The sequence below is a fragment of the Lonchura striata genome, chromosome 6 (assembly GCF_046129695.1).
Source record: "Lonchura striata isolate bLonStr1 chromosome 6, bLonStr1.mat, whole genome shotgun sequence".
Classification (NCBI taxonomy): Eukaryota; Metazoa; Chordata; class Aves; order Passeriformes; family Estrildidae; genus Lonchura; species Lonchura striata.
Genome location: NC_134608.1, coordinates 7,121,751 through 7,134,246, shown reverse-complemented (window position 1 = coordinate 7,134,246; position 12,496 = coordinate 7,121,751). Strand labels below are relative to the sequence as shown.

General features: G+C 43.6%; 1 protein-coding gene across 3 annotated transcripts in view; it reads right to left on the bottom strand.

Annotated features, from left to right (window-relative positions):
* Nucleotides 1-12,496, bottom strand: part of SYNE2 (spectrin repeat containing nuclear envelope protein 2) — a 179,467-nt gene that overhangs the window by 25,457 nt on the left and 141,514 nt on the right. For all 3 annotated transcript variants that reach the window (XM_077783923.1, XM_077783922.1, XM_031504904.2), the window contains 3 exons: nt 10,832-10,987; nt 7,224-7,382; nt 6,124-6,290 (listed from right to left, as the gene is read on the bottom strand). In XM_077783923.1, coding sequence (XP_077640049.1) covers nt 6,124-6,290; nt 7,224-7,382; nt 10,832-10,987 — 482 coding nt within the window. The remainder of the gene's footprint in view (nt 1-6,123; nt 6,291-7,223; nt 7,383-10,831; nt 10,988-12,496) is intronic.

Sequence of the window (12,496 nt, the reverse complement as noted above, 5' to 3'; positions counted from 1 at the left end):
CTCCGGCACCGAGAAAGGTGGATGCGGTGCTCATTTCTCGGGAGAAAGAGGGATTGGAGCTTCAGACCCGGATGATTTGCAGCAGAGTCAGTCTGAAGCGAACCCAAAAAAACGAGCACACGTACATCCACGCACAGGCAGCACGCACAAAGATGTATCCTTACTTCCCCTGCATTCTGCTTTTTCGCCTTTATCATTACATCCCAGGTATTTAAGTAGGAATTAAATCTCCCACACACTAACCTGTCCTCTCTTTAACCTTCCAGACCAGGCAGAAGGCCTCCACTGCAAATAGCCTGTTATGCCAGAGGGCAAAATAACCCCTAATCTTCATTTATGATATCATTCGTTTGTGGAAAAACACACTGTCATGATTTCTGTGTGTTATGACTGCCAGAGATCACAGAGTGGGAAGTCAGAGAACCTTGGCTTACAAGCCAGTCCCCACCCAGCCAAAATCAGGAAAAAAATTACAGAGGTTGTGATAATCCCACCAAAAATGCAAAGAATGATTTTGAAATCAAAGGTTTTTTCAGTATTCAGGTAATTTTCCACAGACCTGTACTGACTTGCTGATGGCTCACATGGCAGAACACACAGTCCCTGCGAGGACACAGCACACTGTGAGAGGGCTTTGGACATTTGCACAGGCAAATCATGCCCAGCAACCTCCACGGTTTATTGTCCAGACTGGTTCAAAACCACATTTGAAATGGTTGACCTGAGTAAATGGGGAAATAACCCCCAGCTTTGCGGGTAGGCAGATACTGGGAGTGAAGATGGTGTGCAGAAGACAAGGACTCCCCTTGCACTGCCAGCTTCCCCTGCTCCCTGCACACATTGCATAACCAAAATAAGCCCAACCATCATGCCTGAGACAATAATGAATTCTGTCACAGCTTTTACACTGAAGAGAAGTGTAATCCTCAAAAGACAAAGAGAACATGGAAAGAAAGCAGGCACTTTGTGAGTGAGATTTCAACCATCCACATATTTTGTATACCAAAAAATAACAAACCCAAGAATGAGATTTTACAGTGGTACTTCCACAAACCAGCACAATTCTGCTGGACATTGCTATCTTGTTTACCTGGAGAGGCCTCCCTGTAGCATATTTTGCTTCCCTTGCCATGCAATATTGATCTGCAGCAATTTTAAAAGACCTTTGAACCCAGAGTGCACCCACACTGATTGTGAGCTGCCACAGGGTAGGACAGCACACCAACACATGGTGCCTGATTGTCTGCCCTGCCAAAGGGTAACCAATGTGCTGGAAAATTAAATAGAGACCAGCTAAAGGGTGTGCTGTGAACTTACTTGCTCCCCAGACCCATAACCTGGGGCCTGCTGCTGCTGAAGTGACTTTTGAGGCAACCCAGCCACAGTGAGGTTGCAAGGGAGGAGAGGGAATTGGTAGCTCACTGCACTCCCCATAAAGCCTCCCTGGACCCCCAGCACAGCACAAGGTGATGTCACTGGAGAGCTCCAAGTCCTCCCCATTTTTTTTTTTGCAACCTGAGAAATTTCAGTTTGTTTGGGAATTTTAGCCCCCCCAGGGTATGCAGGAAATTAACTGAAAACACCTTGAATCTTGCAAGTTCTAAGAAGGAAGGAAAAGGCTGACTTGAGAGTGGCAGTTAAAGATTCTTGGACAACGCAATGATGCCGGCAGCTTCCAAACACAGGGAAAAGACCCAGTTGCCAAGGATAGTTGCAATTAAAAGAATGAGAAGGCACATTTGACCTTGCTTGCTTCCCTGAACTTTCATGCTTGCTTTAAAGGTCACAGTCATTTGAACCCATTCCTGCTTCATACACAAAAACTTTGTTTTTCTCCACAAAGACTAGACCCACAAAGTAAGAAAACACATCAGTGTGCCTGTAGCCAGAGCAGCTGAGAAATAGCATCCCCTTTGCACAGCTTGGCAGCAAGTGGCAAGAGCTGCAGGATGCCCAGAGGTACAGAAATGCAACATCAGCTATTGCAGAGACTGGTCTGCAGACCCAAAACTCCTGGAGAGAGCCCCTGATGAAGCTGGTGGCTTTAATGAAGGCTCAAGCAGCACCCAAAGCTTTGCACAGCCCCAGGCAGTGCAGACACCCTCCAGTGACACGGTGGGGTGCTCCTCCAGCCTGACTGCAGGCACTAACAGCAACACAGAAGGAAAACATCCCCTTCCCTGCGGGCTGGGAAGCAAAGTGAGGAGTTCGAATCAGTGCTGGATGGCTCAGGAAAGGGAACATGGCCGTGCACAACACAGTTCCTTGCTGGTCCTTGCCTGTTAATGCATGGCCCAGGAGGGTTGCTCCAGAGCATACTGAGGATGTAAATCCCACTCCATGGGTTTTTGGTTATCTACCACCCTCATGCAGCCTGTGCATTCCTCCTCCTACTGCTTCAGTAACAAAAGCAAGAGATTTCCTGTATCCAGCTTTACAGTCAGCACAACCCTACCTGTCTGAATATTAGTAAGTTTGTATTCTCCATCCTTCAACATAGAGGTCAGTACAAACCTCCCGTGGTAAGAGTATCTTCTCAGCTGAACAGAATTCATTTGTTCTCCTTTCCTGGCATGCTAATGCCTTGATGGTTACTCTATCCCATGAAAATTAACATTTTGAGACTCTTACAAGTTTGCAGCCAGACGGTGGCTTGGTGCAGCGCACAGGCAAAGCTTTTGTCACCACACAGGCTGAGCACAGGCAGATAATGAAAGTGTTAAGTCCTGCAAGTGCAGCCATATGGCAGATCTGAGCTTGTCACCATGAACTAAGAGAATCACTTCAAGGACTAAATGGGGAGCTCACCTAATTTGCCCATCTGTCCCAGGACGTTTATTGGTTTAAAAAGGTGAAATAAGCTATCAGGAGGAATTCTCTGCATTGATGCATTGGCTTCCAGGCTGCTTTGGTTATATGTTGGTATCGCACAGCCATACACTGCACTGCAAAGAAGATAAAATCTTACAAATGTCCCAGGGACAGCAACCACAGAACTGAAGCTGGCAATATATCTCAATTAGATTCCTTTGTGGATACAGGTTTTCACTCTTGAACCAAAGGATCAAAAAGTGCCCATTTACAAGACAGATTCAATGCCCAAAAACGAAGAATTGGCTTTGAACACACAGCTATTCAATATACATTTTCTCCTCCTACTCAGTGCCTGGCTCTGTAGTTCACCCCTTCCCAAGTCTTGACCTGCCATGAAAACATACTGAAATTTGGTCCTTGCCCCTGTGATGGTGAGTGGGCCATTGGGAACCAGATGCAAGGTAGCAGCTCATTGTGTGTTTAACAGAAACTGTTAGAGTTGTAACAGTTGTCAAAAAAAGAGCTTCAAGTGGTCATGGATTTGGCACCTGAAACGTCAGAAAATTTTCACTTCTATTTTACTTGCCACAGCTACTAACCTGAAAAGCCATGAGCAAAACCACCTTCTCATTTCATGGATGTGCTGTGAAAATAAGTTCCTACATGCAACATTTTTTTCAGGAGAAAGACATGGTTTTCTCTGCATCACAGCCAAAATTTGTCACTTCTCTCCAGGAGCATTCCCTTACCCTCAAACCCTCCAAGCCCCTGACACTCCTTCCCAGAAGCATCTCCTCCATTCCTCTTATTTTCCCCAAGCAATGAAGCAGTGCCCAATAAAAAGGGCTTTGCACAGCTCTGCAGGTGTGGCAGCACTTGTGCAGTGCTCCAGTCTCTTCTGCATGGCTGCACTGGAGGCACAGCCCCTGTACCAATTCCCTCCATTCTCCACGCACTGTGAGAGGATCTCTGGACTATAATGGCTTCACCTACCAGGGACAACAAAATTCTGCCACTATCCTTTACATGTGTTCTTTCAACACAGCCTCAATACAAATTTTTTTAACGGTTTCTGCAAAAGCCAACTGAGAAGGAAGGAGAGAGTCTGTCAGCATGGGTATCACAACCCACACTCGCAGGTCACCTTGCCTCCAGCCCAAGGCTCTTTGCTCCTCTCTGCTCTCCCTCAAAGATGCTCAATTTGTGTCACACTGGTGATGGGTTGAGCTGCTGCCTCCCCACCATCACCCTGAGCTTGAGAGAGGCTACTCAAAAGCACAGGAGGAACCTCATCTTGAGTGCCTCAAAGCACATCTCTGAGTGAGGTGGACATTTCAGTCAACCAATGTCTAATTTAATTCCTTCAGGGATAAAATCTCAGTGGCAAGCCAGCACCATAGCAGCAAACTCAAAGCAGAAAGTTGGAAGGTTATAACAGGGCAAAATAAACTCTTAGGAGTGTATTCAGAGTCTGTTGTGAGTGTCTGGCCTGGTGGTTACTCATGACTGAGCAGCTGAGAGCCTGCCCCAACAAGGTGGATTAGGTGAGGAGAGGTGCTGCAAAACACTGCCATATGCTGAACATCTCTTAGTATTAACTCAGAGGGCACCAGCAGAGCCCACAGGGCTGCCTGATCATCTTGGGCCACCAAGGGAGCTGCTTAAAATCACATTTTGCCAAGTGCTTCCAGTTCATTACCCTGGTCCTAAGCACCAAGTTGGTGGAAATCACAAGTAGAAGCTGGCATATTACAGACATTTTGCAATTAAGACCACAGGAACAATCCTAAAGCATCAAATCAATTCCCCAGTAGCTGCAATATCCACTTAAGATACCAAATACTGGGAGCCTTGTTATCCCAGTATTGCAATCCAAAATAATGTACCTCAAAGCACCACTGCACACTTGCCTGAAGGTAAACATTTAAGACATACCAGGTAGACAAGTTCTTGTTACAGAATACTGGAATACAGTTGCCAGATGTCTCTCTAATTGGCCCATCAGTTCTTTAGCATGCTTTCCTAAAGATTACCAGAAATGTGCCATCTTACCTCACTTTTAAAACAGTGCATTTTAATCTGCACTTAAAAATTGCTACAATGCAAAACTAACATACAGCAGAACAAAAAATTATCATAAAAAAGCTTTGAAAGTGCTATTACTAAAGTGAAGCTTGCTTTCCTACACCAGATCAAAAACAGACACCTTGAGACAACCATTGCAAGACTACCCGCAGTGTCAGATCTTAAGAAGGCAGCTTCTGCTTAATCATTCACAGCTCGTGTGTCACCATTAATTCAGATCTCATTCCTGATTAAGGCCCAGCACACTTAGCACTACATTGTCACAGCATAACCACCAGCATTATCTGTCCCAAATTTAACTGAACAACAGAGCTGCTGAGAGCCCAGAGGGGGTGATCACAGGCAGAACAAAACCTTGGGAGAGAAGTTGAGACCAATACTAACTTGGTGTTAGCTTTATTATTTCTGGATTACCAATAAACTCAGCAGGAGGCAAGACCAGCCCAGCATCCTCCTCCCAAGCTGTGGCAGAAACTCAGAGATAATAATGAAATGGGATCGTCTCAGTAAGGCTAATACTGAAATGATCATGATGTTCTTAACTCTGTCAAGTATAATAAAGATGCTTAATCCATTAAGAGGAGGTTGTTGCCTAGACTGTACAAGTTTTGGTTTTAATTTCAACTGATACTATTTTCCACTTCACCATCATACAGAAAATCCTGAATTTAAAAGAAACTCATATGGTCTTCCAGTTGTTTTTAGGAGGGAGAATGAGTAAAGAAATAGCACTGGTATTTAAATGGAATTTCAAACACTTGTGAATGTAAAAGAGGAACATTATCATATAAATCTGTCTACAGAGACAGAATGGAATCCATTCCTAAATTCTGTGCATTAAGACATACAGTGAAAGAGAGGCTTGTGTTAAAATAGGAGGCTCTCCTAAAAAGCCCAAATGAACTCCTACCAAACTGCCTTAAAATTATGTTGCAATTCAACACATGGAACGGAGAGATCATTTTGATTCTTTTTACAAAGCTCTCATCATTAAAATTTTATTTTATATGAATTCTTACACCCTGCCCTCTACCATTGGATAAATTAAGACATTTGGTGTCATGATACAGCAATAAATTACAAAAAGAAAAGCACTCCCTTAAGCTTGACTCTCAGTAATAAATTCCAACTTAACTGGAAAGTCATGTCACTTTGTTTCTGAAGGTAAAGGACACAAGCCTCTGACTTTTATCTCACATAAAACATTGAAAATAATTTTCTTACCGTGCTCCAATGACATCAAAGAGGTGCTGCCAGCGATCATTGATTTTGTTGAGTTTATCATCTATTTCTGCAACTCGGCTCTTGTTGCTAGCCTTGATTAGCTGATCACCCATTTGTTTCAAATGAAGCTTATTTTCACTGAACAGGTTTATTTCTTCCATGCAGTCCTGATAAACATACACAAACATTGCTTTAATTACAGGGCAAAACAAAACAATGATACCAAAACAAAAGTATGTGTTTTTTCCCCACGTGTGTGATGTAAAGTCAGGTTTGGCTGAGGTTTGTAAATTAGCATGTAGAGCTCTCACTGAAAACAAAAAGAAAACCTCAGTGAAGAAGCCATCTCACAATCTATGAAAAAATAAGCAGCTTAAAGACTTGCAAGTGCCAGCCAGTACTTGTAAGTATTCCTAAACATAGCAATTGAATGTTCTAATTTTATCTGTTGCTTTCCTGATTTAACATAATTTTTCAATGAAGCTACCTCAAAAGAACCCAAATTTGAGTCTAGGATGGTTTATTTTGCTGGTATTCTTATCCAGAGGAGATCTGGGATTAGATGCTGAGACATTTTAGACATGGCGAAGAACAGCAGAACAATAATGGCCTTCTTTAAAATCAAGCTAATACAGAAGTATTAGAAAGCACCAACTACCATGGGGGAAAGGGCAGAATTAGGTTTTATTTTTGGTTGTGGTAACTTCTTGTTCACCTGGCATAAGACCTATCCCATCCTTCAATCTTTTCTCTGCCCTTTGCTTACCAGTTGTGAGGATGATGGAGGTGGCAAGAGCAGTGAGCTGCTCCCAGGACACCACTCTGAGCAGTGCTGGGTGTGCCCCCAAACCCCCAAGAGCCCAGATCTCACCCCCACAGCTCACACTGACTAAATGAAGTCCAGTGGCATTTCTGCTCTGCTTTAAGCTCCAACTCTGAACATCAAGAAGAGCTAATGATAAAAAAAAACAATCTCACAAAAGCCTCTGTGTGTTGGTTTTACATCATGTATCACTTCCAAGAAGCAAGGAATGAATGAGGAATAGTGCCTCTGTAATGTTATCTGACTGCAAGTGAAGAAAAGTGGCATTACTACTTACTTTCTGCAATTTGTCTATCATGTCTTCGATGCTAACATCTGCAGTCTGCAACACTTTGCTTTCCATTTGGACCAGCCAGGAGCACAGCTCCTTATTCTTCTCATTGAACACGATCCAGGCATTGAGCCTATCCTCGATTTCCTGCTTCCGCAGGGACACCTATGGAAAAGCACACACACAATAAATTCTAGCAACAGTTTTTTGGGGAAGGAAACCAGCAATTATGAGCCTTCTGATATCTAGTCTGCATTTGATCTTATTCCATTTTGCAGGAGCAGTTATAAGTATCCTACTTTCCTTTCCAAAGCCATCAAGCAGATTGTTATTACATCTTATTTTTGATAGCAGGGCAAAAAGTTGACTAGCAAATACCAGATTCTCTCCCTCAGAAGAAAGAAACTGAGTGACAGCTTTATAAATAATGTGCTTATACAATAATTTAAATGTTAGTCAGTGAAAACCTGAAAATGTCAAACACAGAAGGAATATAAAATACATAATTACTATATACTGTTTAGTATGGCCCCAAGAGAAATAACACCTAGGTAAGTTCTTATTTTCTCCCACTCTAAGAGAAACTTTGTAACTACTGACTGCAATTATTTTATCTCTATAAAAGCCTCCCTCTTTTTTTTTTCCATTTGCCCACCAGTAATTGGAGAACTTCCAAAAAATAAGCATCAAGACTCTATCCTTTTCATTGAAAACTATGGATTTTTTTCCCCCCATCAAAAAGACATTTTCCAGGATGGATAAACAAATTGTCTAGACTGAGCAATTAAGGTCTGATACTGCCTGAAAAAGCAAAGTTATTATAATTGCTCCAGTATTTCAGAAATAAGTATGGTCACGCTTCTAACTAGCTAATAGCACCTGTCTCTAGCCTAGGGCTCTTAAATACACATTTATTTATTTACCTTGATGGATTCCTGTACTAAGATATATGGGACAAAGGAAGTGAAAAATGGTTCAAGCTCTACTGAAGCAAGAGAAATGAGTAACCCCTAATTTTCACCAATAAATTTTGTCTAAAGACTGTATATAACATTTTGTTTGTCTTGGCCTTAAATGGCCACTCTAAATATCTCCCCATTGCAGGAAACACTCCCTCTTCACATCTCACATGCACTTTATACAGCATATGTATAAATCCTCAAAATTCCATTACTGATTCTTCTAGACTAATATCTAACACTATTTTGTATTAAGAGTGAAGCTTAAATGTGTAGTGTGGAAGCAAGGCCAGCTCCATGTAACACCAGGATCAAAACAGAAGGCACCAAGCCATCTCCTACCACATTGTTTTTGTCCCTTAAGTTCTGACTCATTTCCAAGGCGGGGATGGAGAGCTGAAAGGGATTTCTGAATCCTTCATGACAATCTAAGCGAAGAGATGAGGATGAAAGCGCTGTCTTGAGACACAGGGAAACAGTCTCCAAGGTTCTCCATAGGAAAAAGCTTGGAGATGCCAAGAACCTCAGAAGTTTCTAAGAGTGTCTCTGCTCTGGGGTGCTCCCACGTACCCTCAACCTGAGAGGTTTGGAGGGTTTCACCCTCCATCCTTCCTTACCATGTGCAGCATCTCCCATGTATGGAGATGAGTTTACTTGGTCAGTGGAAGAACAGACTGTGCTTGTCAGCAAAACAAGCTCTACATGCTGCTGGGATTCTGACTCCATCTTTGCCTACTCAGAACGGAGCAAGACAGGATTTTTAGAGCAAGAAGCACCTTTTAGCTGGCTAAAGCAATACAGGCTGAGAGTAAAAAACAGGAACAACCCAAAAAAATCCCAGACAAGCTTCTAGGAACATTAATCCTTCAAGCCATTGCTTTGAGCACTTTCTCCTCTGCCCAGCTGCCCTGGTACCAGCTCCATTTTGCACCCACGGTGTGAGCATCGTGAGCATTTCAAAGGGAGGCTAAAATAACATCCCCATGGGACGCTGGCTGGGATGAATGGTTAAATCTGTGACCTACATGCACCTTCCAAGGGCAGCTCTGTAAATGCTAATCCTTTGAGTGCATCTGCTCCCTCTGCCTGTCTGCTCCTGCCCAGTTGAGCACAGGCATCTGGCTGTCCCAGTGCTGTGACAGCTGCAGCTCTTTCACCTCCCTGCATTTATTCTGCACACTTTCCTCCACACAATACATCTTGACTCTACTTTGTTATCCAAAATGAAGCAGTCAGGCCAACAACAGAGCTGATAAAGTCTGCTCTCCTACCCTGTGTCCAGCACTGAGCATCACTGTGGGCTCTCCTGAGGCTCATTAGGGCTGTGCAAACATTCAGAATCTCCCTCCACTACAGCACTCAAGAGATTCCTCCCACTACAGATTTTGTGTGCCTCATACAGTTACATTACTGTCACCTCTTTCCTTCCTCCAAGACAGACTGAACTCAGTGTTGTTCCCTCAGGAAATTAAAATGGAAATTTTGAATAAAATCTGAACTTAAATTACTACAGGAAATTACTATTTGGATAGACTGTAGTAGAGCACATATAAAAAAATGTTAATTTTCAGAGCTATTCAACACAGAGGGAACATCAGGCTTCAGTAGCTCACCAAAAATTTTTAAAACAATTAAGTTCTCTCATTTGTAGGCTTAGCTACAGATTTCCATTAGGAAAATGGTTCAGGCATTTTTATTTAAAAAATAATGGCTTATATTACTCAGAAGGCAAAAGGATGTGTCTGGAATTATTTTCAGAGTTCAGAATAATCAGCAGAGAAAACACTGGTTGTAGAACAGCTGTCCAGTTTAAGAAATTAAATTCTTCTTTCTCATTGCAATGCAAAAAAAAAAGTAATTATTTCAATCAAATCAAATAACTATTTCATCACAACACAGTTTGTGAAATAAGCACAGCTGTTCATTACTCTGGCAACATCCCCACCAAGATTGCTTGACCTTTGCCTGTGTAAGGGTTAGAAACAAAATACGAACAGGCTTCAATACTTCTTTATAAACTTTAAAATAAAAGCCATTTACTTGTCAGTAAAGGGATGCAAGACTTTGGCTTGATGGTGTGGAGTCCCCCAAAGCAACTTAAGACCGCAAAGGATTTTAACTCTTCCAATCCTGTTAACAGGGCAAAGTAAACACACATTCAAACTGCACAATCACCTAATGAATCAAGTCCTTGTGACTTTGCTGTAAATGTTCCCCAGCAATTTCACATGCAGCACTAAATTAAGTGTAATACAGCAACAAGCCACAAAGAACACAAATGTTTCACAGCATTTTCCCGCCACAAAGAAGACAGTTCTCAAAGTGTTCAAACCTAAGGAGTCAGTATTTAAACACATTTAAATTTCCTTTCTGCTGGCGTTTTGTTTCAACTTCCCTCTTCCCCTCCCTGCTCCGTGCCCTCGGGCAATTCCCGTGTTTATCGCTCCTTTCCTTTGGCAGCCCGGAACAAAGGCACCTATTCCAGAAAACAGCAGCAGCATCTGGGCTCAGTGCAGCCCCGCACTCACTGCTGACAAAGGGTTTGCAACAAAACCCTGGCCAGGACACGAAGGGTGGACCCCATTCCCACCCAGAACTGCCAGGAGAAGCCCCAGCCCTGCCCACCACGGACACCCCGAGGCGGCGAACACTGACCCGCAAGCACAGCTCTTCCCACTGCCTGTGCAAATGCTCCACTTGCTCCTTGAGCACCATCATGTCCTCGGTGAGGATGAGGTGTGCCAGCTCCGCCTTCATGGCCTGCAGCTCCTTCATGTCGTGGGCCCAGTCTGCCAGCGACTGCTCCAGCTCCTGCATGGAAACCGCACAAGCCTTGGCACTAAGCTCCTCGGCTTTCCAAACCTGCTCGCTAATCCCCTCCTGGCCCGTGGGGGAGGAGAGCAGGGAATGTGCAGCCGCCTGGGCTGTGACCTCCGCTGGGGCTGGGCTGGCCAGGATCCCCGGAGATCATTGGAGCCCCACTGGAATCCACTGGAGCCCCACTGGAGCCCCACTGGAAGCCACTGGAGCCCACGGCAGTGCCCCAGCTGCCCCACCCGTGCCATCGCTGCATCCCAAAGCGCTGGGATGCGGGACGCAGCCTGGCCCCGGCAGCTCCCCACGCTCCATTTGGGCTCTCACACCCAGGCCGGCACATGGCCCGCTTGCTTCTTCAGGGTTTCCTTTATTCCTCTTATAATCGCTTTGGGTAAGTGGCTTTCCACCCGCATTTGCTTAATTTTCAGGTTATTTTTCTAAACACACACAAAAAAAAATCAAATCAGTTGCCTTCTCTAATGGATGATGTCATAGGCATGTCCTCAGATTTGTGAGGAATGCGGAGCTTTTAAGCTTCTTGTTCACAGAAAACAGGCTCTCTTTTCTGCTTTGCTCCCTCAACTCCCCTTTCTCTTTGTTATAACTTACATATTTTCCTTAATACTGTTAAAATTGTCACCTAAAAGGCAGAGGGTGCAGCTGGGGAATATGATACTCTACACACAAGGTCCGAGATCCCATTTTGCAAAAGAGCTCCTGGGAAGAGTCACTGGCTCATCCAAACATTCTTAGAGAGAATCCAGTTTGTCTCATTTTAAAGGGAAAAAAAAACCCATGAGTGTTTGTGTCAGAAGTGTGCTGGATCTAAACCATGTGAGGATTTTCATAGGTCTTGGACCCAGCTTCAACAGTAGAGAAAAACACCAAACAAACTTGACTCTAAAATTTACCTGAGATCACAGTACTCCTATAGATGTGCACACATGCATTTATGTCTCCTAACAAGGGGCAAATCCAGAGCAATTACAGAGCTAACTATGGAATTTCATGGGACTTTGCTAGACTTTGTAAGGTCCAGGGCTGAAAGAAAAAATAGCTTTATTCCAGATAAAAGTGCAAATCAGGAAGAGCATGCCATGTCATTTTAGTCCTTAATTGTACTATGACACCTACTAGCAGCACTTCCACTGGCACTGTCTGACCCTGCTGCCTCTGCAGCTGAATTTCTCTTGCTGGGATAGAGGCAGAAGCTGTGTGCTTCCATCTCACAGATAATTCAGGGCTACAGCCAGGCTGCTGCCGTGGGAAAGGCAGCCAGTACTCATAAGGAAGATTTTAGACAGCTGATAATGAGTTCAAAGCCTTGGCTCGTTAATAAGCTTATTTGTTCCCACTACACAGGTCAACAATTCACTTCATAAAAGGATGATGAAAGACTGACCACTCCAGACAAAATGTCTCCTATCCATTGGAAATGTTTTTCTTGCCATTTCATTTTCATGGTGCACTATGCGCTGCAAGGAATTTTGCCACTCCCTTACC